This window comes from Megalobrama amblycephala, linkage group LG5 (assembly GCF_018812025.1).
Source record: "Megalobrama amblycephala isolate DHTTF-2021 linkage group LG5, ASM1881202v1, whole genome shotgun sequence".
NCBI lineage: Eukaryota > Metazoa > Chordata > Actinopteri > Cypriniformes > Xenocyprididae > Megalobrama > Megalobrama amblycephala.
In genome coordinates, this window is record NC_063048.1 from 14145130 (window position 1) to 14170741 (window position 25612).

Sequence of the window (25612 nt, forward strand, 5' to 3'; positions counted from 1 at the left end):
AGAAAAGATCTCCTAAAATGAATATTCTGTCATTTATTTAACCGCTTGTCTTTCCAAACCTGTATGACTATTTCTCTCTCTCTCTCTCTCTCTTTTTTTTTCTGTGGAATGCAAAAGGAGATATTTGGAGGAATGTCTGAGCTGCTCTTTTCCATAAAAACACTATGATGGTTGTTCATATACTATACTCTGAGTCTTCGACTGAATTCAAGTTGATATTTATTGAAAATTATCTTTACAGTCATCATTCTCTTTTATTGTATTAAAGAAGAGCTGCTTGAACATTCTAGATGAAAAAAATATCATGCAGGTTTTGAATAACATGAGGGTGAATATTTATGGTGATTTACACACTTATGGATTGGTTCAGACTCTATAGTCCAAGACTGTACCGTATGTTTACATGATTACAACACCTGGTGTGTGTGTGTGTTTGTGTGTACGGGGGTCCCTTCTTTTGAAGTGCGTACTAGCGGCGTTGCTTGCAAGCAGCGTGTTTCCTGTGGTTGGCACAGACAGAGCAAAAGAAGGGGACAGAGGGAGAGAGAAAATTTCAGCTGCGCTCGTTCTGTACCACTCTGGGTTTTTTTCTCCAGCTGTCACTTTGATTCAGGTCTGTGCTAGACCTATGACACATTAAACTAACGCTTTCCTCTAGCGCACCTTAAATTCTCTCCCACAGTACAGAGAGGCTGCAATCTCACTCCCACCTTCTGTTACTTAACTTTGCTTATTACTTTTTATTTTATTGTACAACTTATTACCTGTTTGGCCAATTATAGCTGTTTAATTGAGTTTATTACAAATGTCAAAAATATGCACTGTGGTTCATGAAGTAAATCATATAAAATGACCTCTTCCTGTTGTGGTGTGTATGATAGGGTTAGTCGTTCCAGTGTGTGTGTGTGTGTGTGTGTGTGTGTGTGTGCATCTCTGCTGGTGCAGCTTCCCAGGATGCACAAATGCGTGACACACAAACAGGCGCACATGCACGCATATTGCTCATGTACATGCCTGCAAGCAGTCTTCATTTATTGGTTCAAATGCATATGCTTTTTTGTGCATGTGCTCACAGGTGCAAATACAGTTACAGATATATGTAAAACAGTTTTTGTTGTGAGACCTCCCCCAGTGATGCAGAAATATATTTACAGTGTCCCCACAATGAATTTGTACAAACATGTGGTGTTCATACAGCATACATGCATTACATTTAAAAAAAAAGTGTTATCTTCAAATTTGTGGTAACAAATAAGTTTTGAGAAAAAATAGATTAGATAATTAGAAAAGAATACAAAATAGAAACCTCTTTACTACTGGTCTCAGACTTTATATTATGACTGTAAATTTCTATTATCACACTAATTAGCAATTAGCAATATAATTAATTATCAAAAACAAAATCTTAATCATATATGCAATGGGTATAATAAGGTGTGTGTGTGTGTGTGTGTGTGTGTGTGTGTGTGTATATATATATATATATATATATATATATATATATATATTTTTTTTTTATTTTAATATTTATTTTAAATTGTGTGTGTGTGTATATATATATATATATATATATATATATAATATAAAATAAATATTAAAATGTAAAAACAAAATTGTTTATTTGAAATAAGTCACTGCAATGTAATCACAGTCATAATTTCAGTGAGTGCAATGTATTACATAGGTTGATGAGTCTCTGTGCACTCCTTTCTCTTTATTTACATGCAGACTAATCTAATGCACAGATGGTCTGATATTGCCCGGAGGGGGTCTGTGCTCCACTCCTATATGTCTGAGTGTGTGTGGGGGGGGTTGAAGTACCTTAGTCATCTTCAGTTATTTCCTTCATTATGGTGCAAAATCTGAACCCAGACACTATGTGTGCGGAAACAAAATAAGATATATATTTGTAATGCTTTATGCTAAATGCTTCCGTAATATGACTGCAAAGTGTTCAGATGCTGTTGTTTAACAGGATGCAGATCTAAAGTCTCTCTAATGTAGTACGTATCGTCTGAAATAGAGATAAGAGAAGGTTTAGTGGTTTCGTTTTCAAAGTGCATTTCGAGCCTGACATTACAAATCTGTCCGCATTCATAATTTGGACCGTGGACAAATTGCAGATGGATGTGCAGGCTGCTCGTAATTCATCATCGAAAATTAGTGGTTAGGCGGTTCCTCTGGGAGATGTAAACAGGGCTACCTGTGTTGTGTGAGCAGAGTGGTCCGTTCCTCCATCTTTGTCTCGCTCGGCGTCTGTCTCTTCTCATGGCGTTCCAGTGAGCGGCACGGTTTCACTCAGAGAGGCTTTTAGGCCTCGTACTGGCGAAAAGCGCATAACGTGCACAAGCCGAATTTAAAAATTAAAACAATCTAACGAATTAGATCCTAAGACCACAGGGTTGTTGTTGTTGTTGTTGTTCTTCTCACATTTGTCATTTAGGCTATGACAATTTGTGAATTCCTCCCTTCATTTTCCTCCCAGATTTATGTGCACTTCAAAAAACCACACCTGCTCGCTGTGTGGCTGTAAGTGTTGCTATGGTAGTGTTTTTCTTCTTTTTTTCCCGCTTTCACCCAAATCATGCAGCGTGTTGAGTAGAGAGAGCATGAAAGCAGTGACAGGAAGCTGAAGAGTGTAAAGTGGCAGTCAGAGAAGTGTTTGTCTAGATCTTATGATTAGTATGGCGCAAGGATAAGCTGTCAAATGTAACATCAACAGAGCTGTCTGTCAGGAGGTCCCGAGGGGGCTTTGTCAAGGGCCTCTACTGTCTTTGATAAAACTGCTCTTGCACTCGGTATTGGGCTACAAAGGGCCGATTGTGGCCGCGTACTGAAAGGTGAGGCTGAAATTTCAAAATGGAGGCAGAGGGACTGAGGTTGTCCGGCGTACTCTGTGGTTTCAGCGCCCGTCGCTCCGCGCTGTTTATCTAGGTGACAGAATCAACCAGAAGATCTGCAGGGCCTCTTGCTCTCATGGCTGTGCAAATATCTCTCACAGCCAAAAACAGAGCCCTCCCTCCCTCCTCCTTGCTTTTTTTTCTCTCTCTCTTCTCTCTTCAGACTCACTCTCTTTCTGTTTCAGGTCTGGCGGTCTCATTCTCAACCTCACAAGTACTGTATTGTATATTAATAACAGTTCCTTGCTCTTGGGTCTCGGCCTCACATATGGATGTTTATCAAGAGTTGGCTGGTTACAGGACAGAACACGCTGAACGAGAGCGAGGTGCCTCGTGTGTGGCCGCCGGATGATTAAATTGAAGTCGGCCTTTATTTTCTGCTCTCAAAGTTTAGTGGGACTGTCATGGGACATAGGTGAACGCTTAAACGGGCCCCAACATTCATTTCCTTTATTTTAACAAGCTGCCAAATAACGAAATGCTAAATGAACTGACCCTGAACTCTCCGAAAATGTGTGATTGCGTCTCAAGTTCCACATCATTTGTATTTTATTTCAATTTCCTGCACTGATGTGTTCCAATCAGGTTTTTGTTTCATGAAGTAGTGTATGAAGGTGGCTAGGGATGCAGTTTAGGGATACAGGGGCACATTTCGAGTTAAAGATGAATCAGCGTTTGCATTTAATTTGCATAAAGTGACTAGTGTATTTCTGAGTGAAACAGAATATTAAACGGGAAATCATTTAGAGTGAGACTTGATTTTAGAGTGAATTTTGCTATTATATTATTGGTTAATAATTTTTGTCACCCAAGTGGCCAATATTTTATTTCAATTTCCCATACTGATATATATATATATATTAGTTTTCTCCACGCATTAATCTATGTAAGACAGTAGGCTAAAGAATCTGGAAGTGGAAAAATACATGGATAGATACAGTGGCAACTGAGGTAAATATGAATGAAGGTGTGTGAAACAGAATATTAAGTAAGAAAAGAAAAATGGGTTAGACTTTATTTTAAGGTGTCCTTGTTACAGTGTAATTATACGTTTAAGTACTGAGTATTATTATTCATCTACATGTACTTACTATAGAGTTAGGATTAAGATTGAGTTTGGTTTAGGGTTAGTTGCATGTAATTATGCATAATTTTTAGTTATTACTATAGTAACTACATGTAATATGTGTAACAAGGACACTGTAAAATAGTGTTACCAAAAAATGTTACCAAAAAATGTAGTTTTAGTATTACTGGTTAATAATTTTACTCATCCAGGTGGCCAGTATTTTATTTTGAATTCCCATACTGATGTAAATTAGGGTTATTTTTCCATGAATTCATCTGGAAAAGGAAAATTCTGAGCTAAAGATGACATTTGTAAATGCGTTTAATTTGTATGAAGGGATGTGAAACAGAATATTATGTGGGAAGTAATCTAGGGCGGGACTTGATTTTATTTATCAGGATCTGATTGGATCGTGAAATTGGATTAAACGTGTTATTCCATGGTATTATTGGAATATTTCATCCACATGGCCTCGGTTACATCAGCAGAAATGAAAGTTACTTCAGAAGTTGACTAAGTTATTGAGATGAAATCATTTTTATTTGTTTAGACCACTGCACAGATGGAGATTATTTTATTGAGATTTCATGTTGTCTCAAAACTCTTCTTCCTTTTGGTCTTCCTTGTAGCGGAAGCTGAGCATGTGGATGCGGGACTGGCCGTGGCTGATCTCCACTCTCACTCGCTGCTGGATCCCAGCATGCCTGGGTCTCTGCCTCCGGGCTTGGGCGACCACGACCTCCTCACCTGTGGCCAGTGCCAACTAACCTTCCCACTGGGGGACATTCTGCTCTTCATCGAGCACAAGAAAAAGCAATGCCAGGGTCTGACGACCGGCCACGGCTGCTACGACAAGATGGCGGACCGCAATAGCCCCTCGCCGCCCCACGCCGAGCTGAGAAAAGTGGTGGAACCGGTCGAAATCGGAATCCAGGTGACACCCGAAGAGGAGGACGATAGACTGTTGACGCCCCCAAAAGGAATTTGCCCCAAGCAAGAAAGTGGCCTGGCAGGTAGGTCAAACTCTCTCCAGAAAAGTTTTCGAGCAGGCGTAAGAGGCTGACGCTAATGAACTCGCACGTTCTCTCGCGCCAGCGTGTTTTCTAATACTGATGTGCGCAAACGTACACTTACAGCCTGCAGAGTTGCAGACAAAGGGAGACACGCACTCATTTACCTCGGTAGGACTCTGGGCGTCCTGTAGTGATTGTGATACCGCTCATCTGCGAGCCTCAAGAGAGATTGTTTTTCCTTCAGCTGATTTCATTAGGGGAGCCTACGCCGTGCAAAGTGAAACATCACATTACTGACTCAAAGCCCTAAAACCCCCTGAAGGACTCTGGTAGTTGAAACAAATTGTGCAAGACGTGACAGAGAACTCACCCTACTTTCATGGAGAAATCCAGCCTGAGCCATCTGCTTAAAAGGTGAAAAGCTCATTAAAATTCAAATGCTCAAAAAAAAGAAAAAAAAAAAAAAGGAGAGAAGGAAAGAAATAGAGTAGGATTAAAAGAGTGAGTTTCCTATTGAATAGGGGTAAAGAGGCAGTTTAGTTTAGTCCAGCTGTAGGGAGAGAACTCTCCCAGTTATCTTACAAAACAGCGCAGTCAAGTCCTTCACAAAGAAGCCGGAGGGATCTTGGGAAATGGGTCTCATAAAATAATATTCTAGGTTGGACAAAGTTACCGGAGGAAACGCAGGGGAGCGGCTTATGACACTGCCTCGGTTTTTAATAACGTCGTTTTTTAATGCCTCGCAATCCTTATTTGCGAAAGTTACCCGCGGCATCGGAGACAATTTATTCCGTGCCACCACAATGCCTCGTGTATTTAAATGTCTGTAATAATGAGGCCGCTGCTAAATTACTCAGTACCTCACATGATGCAGGCAGACTTCACTCCCAGACTGAATGACTGGCTGGCTGCTCGCACAGAGAGAGTGTTGGCGTCAGTTGTGAAATATGATGCAAGCGTTCACACAGTTACGTGCAAACTGTTCCACTACAGGTTTTTTTTTTTTTTTTTTTTTTTTATAAGACTGAAAGGTAAACGTGTGCTTTGCTAACCACACAATTTGCTAAATTAAGAGGTTAGGGCAGGGTCCAAAAATGAAAGTTTTAGTGCACCAGCAAATAGTCAAATTGACCTTTTATATTCTTCATATTGACTTTTCACTCAAACGCCTAATTTACTGCTTATTAACAGTTAGTAAGGTAGTTGTTAAGTTTAGGTATTTGGTAGGATTAAGAAAGTAGAATAAGGTCATGCAGAATAAGTGCTTACTACGTATTAATAAATAGCCAATGTTCTAGTAGTATGCATGCTAATAAGCAACTACTTAAAAGACCCTAAAATAAAGTGTTACTGTTACTGTTTTTATTAGTGACAAATAGTTCAGGTGAAGATAACACTTCCCCCCTTTCTCTGAAGAAACATTTTTGATGACTTAATATCCTTCACAGATATGTGTTATGAAGTTCTAGAGGAAAAGATATGCAAGCACCCTAAATTTACATTTGAAGTGACAGTCATGATACATTGCTTACATCAGTAAAAGTAAAATTTCATTATAGGTTATTATTATAATACCACTTGCAATTGACTCTAGGCCGGAGTTTGGAGTGGACTATGTTTGCAGTGTATGATGTAAACCTTTAAATTACTTGTTCCTGAGTATACAGAATTTTTGTTCTTAAAAAAATCTCATTTTGTAAATGTTGAACAAAACATTAGCTTGTTTTTTAAGGATAAAAAAAGACTATTTATCTTATAGTGCGAATTTAAAAACATTGTAATTACCCAATTCATGTTATTTCAGTCAATGCCATACAAAATGACTAAATCTTTCTTCATTTTGACCCACCTTTCTGCATTGAAAAGTAGTTTTAATCTCATTTAAACTTTAGAATTTGAAAAATGGGATATTAAAATGAAAGGTGAACATTTGCCTTTGTAAATCATATTGCAGTTAGCAAGAGTAAATTTTACACCTTTCATTAATTCAGGGCTGGAGAGGGAGGCAGTTCGCAGAGAAGAATATAACGGCAGATGAAACATCCTCTGAAAGTGATTAAGACGCTTGAATGTCAGCTTGAGCATGCGGCTAAACACTCACAGGCTGCCTTGTATTCATAATTGCCTCCCAGCAGGTTAAAGTATTCTTTTATGCTAAACCTTTCCCGTTCCATTTGTTCTCGACGTGAAACAGAAAATGACACGCAAAAAAAAAAAAAAAAAAAAAAAAAACACTCAGCCACTCCGCCTTGAAAATAGCAGTGGTACTCTTGCTCGGCAAAGCACGGATCATTTTTCATGAATTTGTTTTTTTTCTCCTATAATATATCCATCTGCTTACTTCAAGTGGAGAAATGACTGAGAGAGAGCATGAGAATGCGGGAGAGAGAGAGAGAGAGAGATGTAGATGAAGAAGACCACTTCTGGATCCATCAATAAGATTCCAAAAGCCAACTCCGATCAGACCAACATTATCTTCACAAGAGTTCCCTGCACTTCCAGACCCTTTTCTTTTCGGCCAGAGTGAATCTTTTCATTAAACCGTCCGTGTAACCTTGACACACGAGCGCTGTTGTGACAGGTCTTAAACTCCACCGCTTCATTCCTACATGTCAGCCTCCATCACATCAGCCCTCTCTTCTCTGTCTCTCACATGTGATTCACCTATAGTCCAACGGGCCTTACTTCTTTAAGTTAACATTCCCAATATCACGCCTCATATCTTGCGGTAACATTACAGGCATTTAGGAAGAAATTCATACAAGTGATTCTTTATTTCTGGTTGAGTGAAGGTACTGAACGGCAACTTCATTAAGTCACATACGTAACCGTTCTCTAGAGACGCCGTAATGATAACTAAACATTGTGTGCTTTGCTCCGGAAACCCTATAATCAGTCGAAAAAGACCCCGTGATAAAGTATTCTGATTACTGAAATTGCTTTTAGCGATAATTCTCCCAGTGGCTTTTTCTTTATTAGTGTGTATGAAAAAGTCAACGTTATCTATGACAATACGGGACAGCCATTGAAGAGGAACCACTTGAGGGTTGAATTCAATATTTCTCGCATAAATATCAGCAGGACACAGGCTCGCTCTGCACCGTATTGTATTGCCACTTAGCCTTCTTAAGTTTCAGCGGAATTTAATTATATTTAATAGCCCTAATTAAATAAAATATGACATTCTGCATACCCTCAGGCAATAGGAACTGCTGCTGGGGGCAAAGGGAGGGCTTGGTTTGCGTGCAAGAGCCGCTAGAGCCCCTCTCGTGTAGCACAGCGAGGTTAAAACAGTTCAGTGGCACTGAAAAATAGGGCCCTGAGATGGCCGACATAGCTAGCTGTTGTCACTGTGCACCATTAAGCAGTCCAAATGTGAAATATGTACATAAATAAACAAATAAATAAGACATTTACCACCCCTTAATGCATCTAGATGGCTTAGCCTGCTGAAGCTGGCCAGGCATTTAATGGTACTTGTTATTTAATTATAGATCTCCGATAGAGGTGCTATGAACCACGGTGCATTGTGCTGAAACTGTTCGCTGTGAGGACGCCTTAATTAAAGAGCTATAATATAATGTGATCTCATGAACCTGAAACAAAAGGATAATATGATAATGAGATAATATTATGCATAAATTCCTAGAATGTGTATTTTTGGTTAAGGTAGACTAAAGTGGTCACATTAGCACGTCTGAATAATATAATCTAATCATCTAAACTCTTTAGGAAATGTTAGTTTCCTATTTGTCCCTGCTGATGTTTAATTCTCTAAATAAGCTTTTGAATCCTTAGTCACTGACTTATAAGTGATCAGATGTGAAGTTTGTACATTTTAAAAATGCATAAAGTGTGATGGTAAAAGTAAAGATGATTCTGTCAAGCTCTGTTTTGTTACTTGTGCAGTAGTCAAAAGGGATGGTAGTGCTTTAGGGTTTCAAGATAACTGATTCAGATGGGGTGTAAATAAAGGCTTATTTCGCAAAGTATTCGGTGTTGGTTGTAATCAAGCTCTTGTTGGTTTGAATGTGTGGTGATCGAGCCATGTGCCATTCAAAACCTACATTGCATTTGAGGTTAGCTTAAATATCAGCATGCAAATAAGAGTGACAAATAGAAAAATGTTCCTAGTTGTCCAGATATATTTGGTTGCAGTAATGGTTGTGTTAATGTGATAGTTTAGAGCATTAGAAAAAACAGCAGCAGTTTTTGGTTTGTTTGTTTAGTTATTTATTCATTATATTGACTGCCATTCGAGATGGATATTTTTTTTTTTAGTTATGTATATTTGGGTATGTTTAAGCTAAACACAAGTATGCAAATAGGTGTACGAAAGAAGACTAATCGGAATTCATGCGAATTTGCTGTTAGATTCTGAATGCCGAGAACAGAGATTTTAGATCATTTGATTAATTTGATAATTAAGATTATTTAATAAAACAAAGTTTAAAAGTATATTATTAAGCAGTTTGGGCTAAATTAAATTAAGTTTAATACAATGTTACATAATTTTTTTTTAAGCTAAGAAATTCAAAATTTAGGTAAGCAGAACTGGCAGATTTCAGTTTCGTACTTATACATTTTAATTGCTCTTATTTTTACATTTTTGAGTAATTCATACATTAAACTTAAAATGATCATGTAATCTACACATATTTTTAATAGTGGAAATTTAGCTAGCTAATTGATAACAATGCTTTGATAACATTAACATAGCAATTGCTGAAAGAGTATGGCAATATAGAACATTTATAATATGCCTATTGCATATTATAACAACAGCAAGTTGATGGTAACCCCCCAAAAACCCACTTAAAACAACAGCCATGATGGTAACCCCCAAAAAACACACTTTACAAAACAACAGCCATGATGGTAACCCCCAAAAAACACACTTAACAGAAACTCTTCTAAATTAGCATAAACATTAAATACTACTAATTCTCCCATATATATATAATATCATATATATCTCCCATTATATATATATAAAACACTTAATTTTATCATTTATTCTCCCTTTTGAGTGTCATGGCAAAGCATGCTGGGAAATAGAAATCCTAGCACAGTTTCAGGTAAATTTAAGTTTGTCTAAATTAAAGGAAACAAGTTCATAAAACTCAAAACAATGAAACAATTCAGATGACTTAAAATGTGTCTGTTTCGTGAACTCAAAAGAAAAAGAAAGTTCTAAATACTCATTAATTTCATTTAATTGAACTAATTTATTTAATTTGAGTTTGCCCTACTCAAACCAATTCATTATTTTGATTGTTAGGGTTTACAATATAATACTAATACTGTAATACTAAGTTTAATACTTAGGGGTTTTTGAAAAATGTCAGTATTGAGGAAGGAATATCAATACTGCAAGCACTGTAAATAGATGTTTGTAAGTGAGTGAAAATTGCATTAGTGCTCAGTTAAAACCTCACAGCAGGCTGCATCAGTTAGCTCGCATTCTATCACTATAGGAACGCCAGCGGACCATGTGGTGAGATGGTGGACATGTCTTTTGCCGAGATGGGCCCCTGTTTCTGTCAGTGTTTCACTCTCTCTCCCTCTCTCGATCTCTTTCCACTCACACCATCCAAGCACACTCACACAGCTTTACACGTCTAACAAGTGCTGCGACAGGGGGAGTTATTTCTGACCCTTGGCTTGCCAGATCGTCGCAGTGAATATTTCATGAGACATGCTATATTTATAAAGAAATTTACCTCAAACACTTTCCTCTCTCACCCTGCCTCTCCTTGAGAGTGATCAGACTGCTGGGCCCCTGTCGTTTCGGAGCCCACACCTGCCATTAATGCCGTCTCGAGTCTAGTGCCAGAACCGTTTGTAGGTGTTATGCAAATCGATTCATCAGGAGCCAAAAGCGCTTGATGTTCGGGGCCTGACACCCTCAGTATCAGCATATTTGATGGTCACAGATTCATTGAGAATGGTAATTAAATGTGCACACAGTTATTTCTTCATTAAAAATTTTAACATGTACAGGAATGAATAGTACTTGAAAATGTGTGTAAAACAGACCCCGGTCTTATCAATAGTATAAAATAAGTATTATTTAACACAGAGCAGTTCACCTCATGGGGGCGGCCATGTTGAGATCACATGACCAGTTGAATAGGAATCACATTATCAGATTATTTTATTGGACAACTTTGCTCACAGCAAAAGGTTCTGCTTTTGTAACTGAACATTTTTTCTTTCAATTCAGCACAGAGTGCACTGTAACATATTTTCATTGTACTTTCAGTTTTATTTTAGTGATAAAATGTGGTTGTTATCTCAATAGTGAGATTGTGGTGTATCTCTCTTCTCAGAGCTTTTAATGCTCTGGAGAACGATCCGGCCCTGGCTTCAGTGATACTGAGCCTGGCCAGACGGTTCCTGTTACGTGCCCTCACTTCCTACCTATTTTTGAGGTTTTGCCCAGAAAGATTTGTTTCGGAGTTTCACTTGCAGTGGTGTGGTGCCAGCACGGTTTGCCAGCCCTGTAAACTGTGCACGATGTGCTTTGTTTTGAATTTTAGCATTTATTTAGATTTCATCTTTGTTTGTTATATTAGGTATTAGGGTAACTATGTAGGGTGTTGGCTTCATTCAGGTTTCATCAGCTAGCATGGTTTAGTCTATCTTGCATGTACAGTTCACATTTTCTCAGATGTAATGTCTAAATTCAATATTTACAGAGCGGAATTGAGAGAACATGCGCTGCCCATTAGATGTTTAACATTGTTTTGAAGCAGACTGAATTTTGAGTACATCAGAAGATGGTATATTTTTCTTATTTTCTGCCCAGCAGAGATGAACATGCACAGTCCAGAATAAACAGATATTTGGATCCTCCCTCGCTGCGCAGAACATCTCAATTGAGAGTACATGTCCCTCTCTCAGAATCAACATATACACTGGGAGGGCTCTTCAATAAATAATGACACAACAGGCGCAGAGATATCGAAAACATGCTTCCATAATATGACGCACATGCCATTTTTTCAATTAAGATTCACAAAGGCTTGGCAGGAGGACGGCCTGCCCTGGTGCAGGGGCTATGTCTGAATCAATGTGCACAGAGAGATGTGTTAGATTTAATATGTTGCTTTAGACACAGTTCTTTTGCTGGTCTTCTTGTTTTATTCCCTTTTAGTTGTTTCAATAAAGCCTGAAGTGCCAAACCAAGTGGCCGTTTTGAAGTGATAATTGCCCACTTTTGTCTAGTTTCTCCATTTTTTTTTTCTCACCCATCTCTCTTTTTTTTTTATGTCTGCATTAGCCACACTAGTCGCTGGCTAAGTTCATGCTTGCATTTTTCTTTATATTTCCCTCATGCATGCATTTCAAATTTGCAGTCTGGATGCATGATACTTTGAATGTGGCATTGAGGTTTTTGGGATGTCCAACCAAGCATACAGGGATTTTTTTGTAATTTTTTCCTAGACTAGATGTACCATTGCACCTTTTAAACTTATTAACACTTAAGTCATGTCAAGTCATCTTTATTTATATAGCACTCTTTACAATAAAGATTATTTCAAAGCAGCTTTACAGTGATAACAGGAAAATTATGCAACAAAGTTGGTTTCGGCTATACAGCAGCTCTAGAAGAAAAATAGTGTCATTGTATAGCTTGAGTCAGTTCAGTGTTGATTTAGTTCAGTTGTAAAAATCATCAGTTATTAATTTAGTGCATTTCATCTATATATAATCATCTATATAATATTGTTGAATAGTAGGTGTCCCTAACTAAGCAAGCCAGAGGCGACAGAGGCAAGGAACCCAAAGGTGACAGAATAGAGAAAGTCAGGGGGGGCCACACTGTAAAACATAATAATTTCAGGATACTCAAAACATTTGAGGAAAGTAACTCATTTTTTTAAGTTCGTAGAACTTTTGTGACAAGTGGGGCGGGGCCGAGAGCCGTGGAAGCGGAGCAAGGCCAGTGTGGTGCACAGGTGTCTCTCATGAACAATCATGTCACCTGCATACCTTCGTTCCAACAGTTCTCAGATAACACATGCTATTCTAACTATCAAAGAGACTATCATTATATACTTGCATGTACATAATCAAACAACTCACAGTATATATGTTCTTAAAGATTTTGCAGCCCATCCTCAACCTAACCACTGACTCAACTCTTCACCACAATGGTAACCCTACAAAACGAACATAACAGAACCCCCTGTAAATCCCAACATAACACAACATTAAACACTAACTTATGTCTCTGTATGTTAATCTTGTGCAAAAACACACAAAATAACACTGAATTTCATTTATTTATTTATACAGTCTGACACAACTCAATCATATTAAGTTCAGCTTTCTACAATGAAATTTTGAGTTCACACAACTTTTTTCTATTAAGTACAATGAACTTTCATTATTATTTGAGTGAAACAAACTAATTTCATTTAATTAATTTCACTGTTCAGTTTTACAGTGCAGTTCTCCTCTGGATTAAGATTTGGATTTAAAATTATCCACATTGAAATATGCATTAATAGTTTGTTTACTGACTTAAACAGCATTCTAAGCCTTTACATTTTAAATATCGTTTAGAGCGACATGAAATCAAGCTTGAAAAATATATTCAATGATATATTTAAAGCCATTAGTTTTGTGGCCATCATGTAAAGTAGAGTGTCTGGTTTTAGCAACATCTCTGTTAATCTGCGGTTGATTACGTGTCCCTCTGCGGTGCATGTCGAACCATCCTCCGTAGTTATAACATGGCCTTACATGCTGCCAAAGCCATCCCCTTTGGTGAACCAGACTTTAATTTCTTCCCTCCTGTGTGTTTAATCCACTACTTCAAAATTCAGGAAAGTGCTACCTTTACTTGGCTTTTGAAATGCCTTCCAAATCCTCGCATTTGGGTTGTGTCCAGCAGCAGCAAGAACAGGAAAAGCCAGGAGGAGTGAGAAGCCGAAAACGAGAGAGAAAGAGAGAGAGAGTGAAAGAACGAGAGAAAACAGTTTTAGTCATTAATAGACCATAAAAAAGGAAAGCTGCATCCATGTTCTTCTCAGCATCTTGAAATCCTTTTCAGATTTTTGCCTCGTTGCTTTTTTCAGTTAATCACTTTGCATGCACTCATTTAAATATTAAAATTTTCTTTAATCATCAAAGGCAGTGAGCCTCATGCATATTCATATCCGCATCCCCCCCCCCACGCTTCCCCCAGAATTACAGGTTCATTACCTCGCTCCAAAGCCAAACAGTCATTACCAAGAGCCAGCTTTTTAATTGCGGATGCCTGGCCATCATCGCCTTACTGCTAAGATTTAAACTTCCATAAGAATATAAAAAAAAGATTTCCCAAGTTCGAAATAACTTAACATACTTGTTATACATTCTCTATGCCTTGGAAAAAAGTACAGAGTTGGAGAGAGAGAGAGAGAGAGAGAGAGACAGAGAGAGAGAGAGAGAGAGAGAGAGAAAACCTGTTCTTTGGCTGGAGCTCTGAATATTTGTCAAGAGGCTTGACGAAAGTTGCATTTGCATAATGACTTTGTAGTTCTGCATTAATAAAATTTGCATATGAAGCCGTGTTAATTACTCCTGATCAGGCTTTTTTGCATTCATGCATGGTAATTTTCTGCGACTTGCGAGAATTGATGTCCTGGCGTCAGGGCTGTGATTGGTGGCGGTGGCGCTTGTGGATGTGGGGATTTGTGTGTGTGTGTGTGTGTGTGTATGAGTGAGTGTGTGTTTGCGTATTTGTGTTTTGGGGGGTGGTTCAGAAGGAGATGGCGTCGGATGTACCGGAGAGAAAGAGGATATGGCACATTTGTGTGTTTGTGCGGGCCTCTTTATTGCATAGCTCACTTGCTGTTGTCTCAGATATCTCCTGTAATTGGTCTAAGAAAAAGAGCAGTCATTTAAACGGCTTTCTATGTAATGAAACGTCATAAAGCAAGCAGAAGAAAACAGCCCTTCAACGGCAGACAGGCATTTCAAATCTATTGTTTGGCCTATTTATTTCTAAACAAGACGACTGTTCTCTGCAATCGAGGGCTTCGGTTTCTTTGCCATCTGAATGGAGGACGTTGTGAGAATAGAAACAAAAATGTGACCGTTTACCTTCTTAATTTTTAATTTTGTTTCAAATCTTCCTCTTTTCTTCCTCCTCCCTTTTTTATTCTCACACCTGATTGGTTTAATCTGTCTTATTGCTAGGATGCAATTAAGTAACATGTTTACGATTCGCTTTCTTTTCTCAGTTTACTTAGCGTCGGCTTCTGTGATCTTTTCCTCCTTGCAATCCTGATAAAATGTTTCTAAATGCGGTGTCTTTTTCCTTGCTCGTGTGTGTTTTTTAATAACTCAGTATTTTACCTTTGAAATGAGCTCCATTTATTCAGTCCTTAGGGATTTGCCTTAATTTAAGCACATCAATTTGTACACTTTTCACTAACGTTACCTTTCCACTGATTTTTCTTTTCCCTTTGTCAGAGCCCTGCTGGGTTCAAGCATTTGCCTATGGAATTTTGGCCCCTCGCTTGTGGTTTGGCAAAGGCATCACACGACACCGTGTGCTTGTGCATGTGTGTGTGTCCGGTTGTGTGTGTGTATGAGTGAATGCCCTTTGCTAGCAAGTGTGCATGTGTGTGTTTCTTTTTCTCCTTTTCTTTTTCAGAATCTGGTGGTCTCCTTGTCATTTTGATATAGCGACAGAATTAAACACAACTTTTACCAGCATGAGGATTCTGGGGCTGGATCCAAAACAAAGAGATGTGTTTTTGAGCCAACAGACGCTCAGCATATGAGTGCTATGCTGCAATGCACAGAGTGTGTGACGGCTCTGGCATACCTGAAGCCTGGCGCTTTCTAAATGCTGCCATGTGTGCCATCAGTGTTGTGATAATGGCCGAGAAAAACCTACAACGAAGCTAAACCCTCAAGGGCAAGCTAATCATAGCCAGTCAATCATCCTGCTCATGTTACATGCATCAATTGAGACTTTAAACGTCATAGCAAGTGATTTCTTGAGAAAGAAGATATATTGTTAAAATAAGTCGAAATAAATTATTAATTTAGGAAAGCAAAGTTGGGCCAAATTTTGATTTTTTTGGCTCCCTTTCGATTTGTCAGTTGGATTTTGAACTGAATTGGAGGATGACAGGAAGAGAAATTGACTGGATTGTAATTCAGCTCATATTTTGGAAAATATATGTACACAAATGTTAATTTATTAAATATAATGATGTATATTAACTAAATACAAATTTCAATAGGTGTAATCAAGACTTTGACTAACCATTTTCTAGAATTTAGAGTTATTTGAATTTCAGTTAATTTTATCATTTGCAATTTATCGTTTTTTGACAAAGGCGAGGGACTGAAAGAATTCCCAGCGATCTGTAAAGAAGTAAACAATACCCTCCTACTGTAATTGCGAGAGTGTAATCTTGTGTGCTCTGGACTGTGTACAAGCTTTAAGAGGTTACTATATCCCACATGAAGACATCAAACAGTCCCTGTGCCACTTTGTGGCTGTCGTATGGCGGGATTTTAGTCTCTCCCGACCACAGGCAGGGAATAAACTTGTCACTAATTTGGACTGTGAGAGCTGGCAAAGCTCTGTGCACACGCTGGTGGCTTTCGCCCTCATGCTGTCCTTTGTTTTATTTATTTTTCTGTTTCTTTTATTGTCAGCAGAGATGTACACTCCACACAGATTTCTCCTGCATTGCTCGTGCGGAATTATTCAAGGTAACCAACAGCTTTTAAATCCTCTTAACATTTTAGAGTTGAAGCCACTTCTCAAAACCAAATTTGTATATGGTGGTATTTCGTATTTATCTTCATTTGTTTAGCCCTGTCCTCCTCCTGCAGGTTTGAAATCTGCGGCGCTATTCAGGAAAACTGAGCACCTTCCCGGCTCGCCTTTTGCATATCGTTACAGAGGCTCCATCAGACTGACAGTGTTTGTTTTGTGAACTAGTCTCCATGAAGATTTAAATTTGTAAAGCGGGGGAGATGCCGGGGACGAGAGCGCATTGTAAGCCCCTCAGGCTGGGTCTAAGCAGGCCTAGATGGCAGTCCCTGTATACCTCCCTCTAAAGCCGCTTTGGCAAAAGTGGATTGGCGCCGCAAACAATGGGGCGGGTGTAGAAAGCAGTGGACAGGATGGGATTACCAGGTTAGCACAGGTTCCTCCCAGCGTTTGCACATTCTCCTGGGCCGTTCAGGCTTTTTGACACGGCGCGTCTGAGGGAATTAGTCCATCTCGCCGGTTTAAATCCGAACCGTCTAATGAAGCCTCTCAAGCCTGGAATATTTCCCACAGAAGGGTGTTGCCATTTAGTAGGAGAAATCACCACTTAACAAAAGCTAATTTTTCCCTCTGTTAGCTCGGGAGGATTAGGGGCCAGCGGTTGAATAATACAAAGTTTGTGGATCATGCGGAGAGGTGGGGGAGAAGCTTTTAAGAGTGAAATTAAAGCCCGGTGACAGTCTATGGAGGGGCTGTTTGTTGCTATTGAAGGTAGGAAGCGTGGCGGAGTGCGTTCGGAAGGACCGGAGCGCTCTATGGAGATTGCGTGCGCTGGTGTGCGCAGGCGGGTGGCACAGCTTGACGAATGCGTGTTGATCCCCTTGTTTAGGGGGTTTTAAGTCTACCCAATTTCACATGCTAACGGTCGCAGAGCAGGCCCTAGACATTCCACCCTGCCAGAGTGATGGCTCTAGCCGCTTTAAGCTGAAATGCATCCTACAATATTGATATTTGTTCCCCAGGGTCTCTCTCTTTCCCCTGCTGCCTTTCATCCCCTTTGCTTTATACTGTCCTCTGTCTTTCTTCTTTTGAAACCCCCGGCATGTAAAGCAGCAAAATGCCAGGCCTGTGTGGATATGGCAGACCTATAATCATGCTTCTCTTACAGTAATTGCTCTCGTCTGTGGAGTTTAGAGAAAGCGCTCTATCAAAGCGCTGGCTGGAGTAGGGGATCACGCGCTGGCATCGTTCGATCGTCCCATGAGATGCTCTCAGGTTAACCCTTTCCCTCGCCTTTCACCATGCCGAACCAATTGGCGTTCGGTGAGTCTGCAACGGTTTCCAATCTTTCCGTCCTGTTTAGGTTTGGCACATGTTGCTTTCTAGAGTTTATTTTGTTCCTCTGCGGGTGAATTCTAGTGTTACTTTTCTATTTACTCTACACTTAAGACTGTCTGGGTGGCAGCGTGGTGAAACTAGAGCAAGTGTCTGCTTTCACAAAGCACTGCATTCCCCCCGATTACTCATCAGAGGCTCAGGCTTGTGCATTTAATCCAACCTCTGTCTTTATCAAAACACAATGAGCTCAACAAAACACATCAAATTATTCCCTTCAAAATGGCATGAAAATAGTGGCCCCTTTAATCCATTAAAACAATATGGCTGCCTATGGTAGTGTTTGCCTCGCTTAGAATCAATTGGATTACCTTTTGAACTCTTGAACAACAAAAAATCGGCAAATAGCTGGGCCCTTCTGATAATTTCATATCTTTGACAAAAGCCGCTGTTGTTGCAACCTGTTGGAAGGCCAAAACCACCCATTGGCAGGCTAATTCATTTGCTAGCTCAAGGACCTTTTAGCTGTAAACAATGCTGGACCTCAGCCAACGGCAGTCACTTATTGTGCTTTAATACACGTCCTTCTGATTAGAAGCAGGAAAACAAATCACTTTCTTCAGCACTCAAAGCCACCAGAGAAACCCGCCGGTTAATCCAGCGAAATTGCTTGTGGCGGTTGAATGGAGTAGAGAAGAGAGTCTTGTTATTTTAAGATGGCACCCCTGTTGTCTGTATAGAAAGGTGTTAATGCACCTGGCATGACTTGAAGGAAAAATTGAAGATGAAAGGCATATCTTTCAGGTAATTGAGACACTTTTGTTTAGTTACCCTCTCTAGCCTCTTAATTAGGCCAGAGTTTTCTTAGAAAAGCATTATTTGCACATGGGCAGTTAGGCAGTTGTTGTTGTGTTAGGCCACCCTGTTCACTTACCTCCAAGTCTTTATGTCGTGTCTTTATGTGCAGAATTGTCTTGTGTCCCAGGTGGCCACGTCTTGGTCGGGAGAGATCTGTAGACCCCCGGCTGGGAGCATCGCTCCGTCCACAGTCTGTGGCCCCTGTTGTTGGAAGAGGATGCCATGTGGAATTTCGCCTCTGGCGGAACTTTGGCCATCTGCCTAATTTGAAAGTGAGAGGTAGCATGTGAAATTAAATTAAACGAAGGCCAGTGCATCAGCTCAGTTTAATTGGGGCTGGAGAGTCAACTTTCTCTCTCTTCGTTATTCCAAACATTGCTTCCCTCAATGGCACTAGCCGATCTTCTCTCTCTCACTCTCTCTCTCTCTCTGCTCAGTTGGGCCCAGAAATCAGATAAGAATCGCAAGGCTAAATGAGCATCATTAAAGTTAATCAGCAAAGCTGAAATAAAGCGGAAGGTAATCGGCCTCATCCTCAGATGGTAGTGATATCAATCAACCTTGTTTAAACCTGAGGTGCGAAATGAGTGGTGTGAAGTCAGTCAGTAAAGCTAAGCAGCTCGTTTATTTAATGTTCTGCTTTATTTTTTCTGCCTTGACCTTACAATACATTTCCTTGTTACTCAGTTTTTAGTGTTGATTCACAGATCACCATCACCTTAACCCACGTCACCTGACCCATGATCTTAAGTGCTCTTGTCAAGCCGGTGTTATCCGTACAATTACAACCTTCGACGTCTAAAATGTGTGCCTGGCCATCCCAGTTGGCACCACTCCCTGCCTGCCCCCTGCACATTTCTGCACACACATCACAGGGACCTTTTATAATGCCCTGCTCTCTTTGTGAAAGGACTGTTGAATGCCCAGCTTTTTATAGTTACATTTAAAGGGAGTTGGATGCCTGGACCAGCTGGGGCTCATTATGGTATACGCCATCCAAAAATGCACGTGTAATTAATTCGCTCACACAGGCCCCCATCTTCCCTTGCCGCTTTGGCTCCCAAGACCCGCCTGGCCTCCGTTCTGTGCTCCTTCTGCACCTCTGAAGGACTCCTCGGCGGACCGCACAAGTCTCTGCTCACGATCAATAACCCGCCAGAGCAATAACATGCATGTGGATTCCCCTCTAAAATCCAAGGGTTGCACTGGCAGAAATCGCTTGGCTTTTAGTAATTTCCGGTTGATGTGGACTAAACGAGAATGAATCATTATCCTTCCAGTTTGAACAATGCCCTTTTTTCCTCTGTTTCTTTTCTTACAGTCCTCTTTGGGTGTTAGAGACACTTTGACATTATTTCAGGGCCACGCTCAACCAAAATCAAGGGAAGAAGGTCCATTTTGGCTCTTATTGTGACATTGTTCCCAGGCAGTGATGTAAATTCTCTCAAATGAAATGAATAGCTCAGCTAATGCAGTTTTTTGAAGTCCATTTTTTCCTCTCTGCTGAGGCAGTGCCAGGAACCATTGCTCTCTTTGACAGTGAGCATTTTCCAGTTTTCTAGTGTCAGACTGCTTCTGTTCCAGCTCTCCTTGATGGAATGGACTGGGGCAACCTAGTTAAATGTTTCAGCGGGTTTACCTACTCATTTGCTAAATCTACACTGTACTTTTTATCTACTAATTTGACTTGCATACAAAGTGAGGGGTATTGGTTAAAGCTATACAACAAGTGTCATCCTTAGGCTGATAACAATGTTTTGCAATATGCTATCTGATTTCTAGTACATTAGCTGGTTGACCAACAAACATTTTCCAAAAAACAAAACAAAAACAAGACCATTGTAAAATGTTAAGACCAGCTGTTTTATTGGTAGTCTAAGTCTAAGTCCAAAACACATCTGCCAGCTTAAGCTAGATTTTACAGCACAGATTGTTGTCTTGCTAATCATTAATGGGGTAGTTCATCCAAACATGAGAGTGACCTGTATGATTTTCTTTCTTCTGTGGAACATAAAAGAGGACTTTTTGAGTGTTTCAGTTGTTTTGTCTATTTAATGAAAGTCAAGGGGGTCTAATACTACATTTTTCAAATGTCATCTTTTGTGTTCCACAGAAGAAAGTCAGTCATACAGGTTTGGAATGACATGAGGGTGAGTGAATGATAACAATTTTCATTTTTTGGTGAACTGTCCATTTAAGATTTAATAAATTAATTAGATATCTTAGGGTTTCTGGATATACCTGATAAATGCACTAATAGTACTCAAACAAATAATTCCAATAATTATAATGTGCTAGAGTGTCAATTATCAACCAGTGAGAAGCGAGGGGTTTATATTTAAAGTCCTTCCTTCATTGAGGACCGGGTTTTGGGAGGAGAGAAGGGGGCGTTCAAGGAGCTCTGTTTCTGGCAAATGAAAACAGATTGGACTGGTTATGGGAGCGGGCCTGGTTTCAGTTATACTGGAGACAGGCGTACTGTGTGAATGCCATACCCCCCACTACCACCACCCTTTCCTCCATTTACAGTCTCTGACATGTTTTTTCCAGCATTACTTTCGGCTGTGCTCTTTTCTTGAGTTTTTTAAGCATTTTTTTTTCCAGTCCCCTTTTTCGCTTGGGAATTAAACAGAAGGAGAGCAGCTCACGACTCCTGTGATCACGCTTTCCATTTTGTGACATTTATTTTGGTTGTCAGGGAAAAAATTGGTCGCAAAGAGTTAAAATCACACTCACAATGAGCATTTTCAAGTGTGTGGTTTGACACGCTGGGCAAGCCAGGGTTCATGCCACTGAGAGTCATGTGATTATCATCATCGCTTTGACATTGGAGCCATTTTACAACTTCGACTCACAGTTATAATCATCCTGTGAGAAAATGTTTTCTTTGTGCTGACAGGGAGGGGTACTTTGTTTATGCTGACTGGAGCACCCACTTTCTCTTATTATTTTGTCTAGCTGAATGCTCTCCAGACAGGGATACCAAACATTGCCTGGATAAGGCAGAACTGCCCCCCTTCGAGCGTGCGTTTTAAAAACTCCCGGTCTGTCAGTACACAGACCTCTGTGTTTTGTTTGCTAATTGCAGCTACATCATCCTCCGTGTTTGGTCTGGCTCAGTGATTTAAATATTTCATGCAGTTTGCAGAAAGGCTTTAGTTACAATCTTTTTTTGTGTTTATGTGTGTGTGTGTTGCTCTAAAATAACATTTACATTCAGTTGCAGTGCGGCCGAGTGCCACGGAAATCAAGTGCTTGTGCAATTAGTGCATTATTGCAAGCCGTTCCTCCCTGGTCTGAAGTACAGAGTGGGCTGGGACACAATGGCTGGCGCGATTATTGGGTGCATTTGGTACGCCTGATTACATTTTACAGGTGCTTGTTAAAGCGAGCCTTTCACACTCCCGACTGCCTGATGATAGGAAGCACCTCTCGCACAGGTCATGTGTTTGTGTTCGTGCATATGTGTGTCTGTGTGTGCGTGCGTTTTCACCGCTCCTGAGGTCCAACAGCCTCGGCTGCCCCCTGTCTCAGTGCAGTCCATCAGGTGCAGCTTGCATGTGATCAGGCCCTTATAAGGGCCGTTTATGGTAGAGGACACACATCCTCCCCCTTTCTCCAGCCCCTGGATTCCCACTCTAACCCATGTCTGGTCTGAATCTGCTAAGACAGGGAGAACCTGTGCACTGTGTCCTGGAAGAGCAGTGTAAACACAGAGACCTTGGCCAGAGCGCACGGACGCTGCCTTCTAAACCACATAAACACATTCACTGATTTGTTCGCATATACTTATGAGTGCGTCCGTTGACTGCTAAAGGATTTTAAGGTGCTGTAAGTTATGTTATTTGTTCTGGAACTTATACCACTTAAACGCAGAACCTGATTTCACCACGTGCGACATGTTCCTGGATCAGCATCTCTGTTGATCCTGGAACAACATTCCAATCAACCAATAAGATTTGAGTTTACCATTTATGTCAAGTTTAGGCTTACAACCAGGGTTAGGTGCTTCAACATCAGTGCTATTCACCTATCATTTCCCTCTGATTTTCATGATAACTTATGGGTAGGGTTAGGTTTTTGTGGGGATATGGTTAGGATAAAAGTTTTGGACAAGAATGTTCTTCCAAAATATGTTGACCTAGGAATGTGTCTAAATAGGCAAAATCAGGACTTGTGAATTAGACACTTATGATTGACAGACAGAAAGTTCCTCAAAGTTGTCTGGTTGAATATAAAATTTGACTATCAGATGTTTCTGTCAGATAAGAGGGACATTTTCTATGTGCCATTTAGAAATAAATAAATAAATCTCTGACATCAACTCAGCTTATTGTAATTAGTAAGATACTCCAGACTGACCCTAACTCAAGCTTGTGTTCTAAAACTTCTTTTGAGCTCAAAGAATCCATGTATTAAGATTTTTTTTTTTACTGAGTACCCTCCTCACGTGATTTTATTTTTTGCTAATACACAACATCTAAAAGATAATGAAGAAAGGTTTTTTTTTTTTTTTTTTTTTTATATACAGTAAGACAACATTTTGAGTAAGTACATTAACAGCATTGAGGCAAATGCTTGGTATTTTTTGAAGGTAGTAAAGGATTTTTTTTTTAATATTCATACTCTAATGGAGTTCTGTTACAGTATGACTATGCCTCACAAGATATCTTGCTTATTTTTAGGATGCATCATCTCCTGGCTTCATGCATGCCACAAAATGACTCTCAAACCTCTCTCGAATTTTCCCCAAGCTGGCATCTCTGCACCTAACTGATGGGTAAATAAAGGTGCTCAACCACAAGCCAAAACCTAATTTTTGCTTTTCTGTGGGAGACACCCACTACTGAGGCCAAGTGTAAACATTTTTAGACAGACTGATCAGTGAGGTAGATGTTTGAGTCACCTTCCTCTTACATTAGTCTGACAATTGCAAGAGTCAGTCAGAAAGTAACTGGGATGCTGGGAGCTGGATTTTTCTATGAATCTCTGCCTATATATTATATATATATATATATATATATATATATATATAATGTATATATATGAAACAAGTTTATTTTTTACTTCTTTAAAACAACCTTTATAGTTCCCAAAAATCCTTTAGGAGAAATAAAAATAGAAAAAGAAAAGACTAGCTATAAATCTGATTATCTGGTCTTGAAAGAATTTTATGAGAAATGTTTGAGTTCATTGCATTTTCTGATTTTAGTTAGTTTGTTGAATGAGCATGCAGGGTACCTGATAAAAGCATTCATTGCTTTTATTAATTAATTAATTAATTGATTATTTATTTATTTATGAACATATATCAATGCATTTTCACAGGTTACTGTGAAGATGTATTGGCAGTGCATGGGCTCCAAAAGACTGGAGATTTGTTACATCATACAGAGAGTTCAGCCAATAAGAGAGGCATATCATGTGGGGATGCTCCCTCTTGGGCCTGTACACTTTGGACCCTCTCACTCTGGCATGGGGCAGACCAAAGAGGCTGTCCAAAAATCTGTTGGTTTGTAGTCCCGTGCAAATCAGGCTTATGCTGCGTTCACAGTGGAAGCACCAGTCATGGCACTGATGCAAAAAAACATGGTACGTGCCCAGATAGACAAAAACATGTCATCATGAGTGGCAACAAACAAACATCCTCGCTTTAAACATTTAGACCATGATTTAACAATTATTAAAATTGTTAATACTCACTAAATGGATGAGATTATCCATAATTACCTTGCCAGTCACTTGTGATGTTTTTGTTTGATTTAGTGCCCAGGGTTGTGCAGCATTCAGAATTGAATTGAGAATGGTATTTAATTTTCTGAATTTGAATAGAGGAAAGCAGAAAGCGGAATTGCAATTTAAATGTAAGGAAGATCAATTAAAATTCTATAAAAATGTAAGATTTTTTTTTTTTTTTTTTTTTTTTTACACTAGAAAAATCAAATTTAGTCAAGACATTTTTTGATTGCTGGCTTGACAAAGCCTTGATTGAGCTTAAAAAATTTTTTAAAAACCTTTTAAATTTTTAAATTTGAATTTGATACAGACATACCAGATAGACAGACAGACAGACAGACAGACAGACAGATAGATAGATAGATAGATAGATAGATAGATAGATAGATAGATAGATAGATGATTTCATTAATTGGGAAATTCTTTAATTCTGAACCCTGTTTTTACATCTGCTCTGCATTAATTTGCTTTGAGATATATTACCTAGTTCTAGTGATTCTATTCTTATGTTTAAACTCACAACATTTGGAATTCTGAGAAGTTCTCTCTTGCATTTTGAGGCAGGTACAAGCAGGTGAGGCTGGTGCTACTTAAGACCTGTGTAGCAGGATTAGGGGGGTTTAGATTGCCCCCCCACATCCCCCAATCTCATCTAAAAGCTGCCCACTTCCTCCCTCCCCCCTTCTTCCCAGTGCTGACCAGCCTGATGCCGGTGTTAAGCCATGTCTGTCCCATTCACCTCTAATCCTTTTAATTTGTTAACATGACACAGGCTTTCATACACAGAGCTGCTGACATAGGCCTTCCGCATTAGCTTGGTTCCTCATCCAGAAACTACTGAAAGCATCTACCTTTTTCCACACTGTCGCACACACACGGCCACACTTCCACGCGGGCACACTTATGGTAATTTTAAAGCCTTATTTAAAAGCTGATGTTCTCCGGAGGGAGTAAATCTAGTGGACTG

General features: G+C 39.6%; 1 protein-coding gene and 1 long non-coding RNA gene across 3 annotated transcripts in view; one reads left to right on the forward strand and one right to left on the reverse strand.

The window, feature by feature from the left end:
- The window catches only part of bcl11ba (BAF chromatin remodeling complex subunit BCL11B a), a 53316-nt gene that overhangs the window by 10442 nt on the left and 17262 nt on the right, over positions 1-25612 (forward strand). For both annotated transcript variants that reach the window (XM_048190794.1, XM_048190795.1), the window contains exon 3: positions 4599-4982. In XM_048190794.1, coding sequence (XP_048046751.1) covers positions 4599-4982 — 384 coding nt within the window. The remainder of the gene's footprint in view (positions 1-4598; positions 4983-25612) is intronic.
- Positions 13326-25612, reverse strand: part of LOC125268526 — a 47843-nt gene continuing 35556 nt past the window's right edge. The window contains exon 4 of the long non-coding RNA XR_007184908.1: positions 13326-19170. This is a non-coding gene — a long non-coding RNA (uncharacterized LOC125268526). The remainder of the gene's footprint in view (positions 19171-25612) is intronic.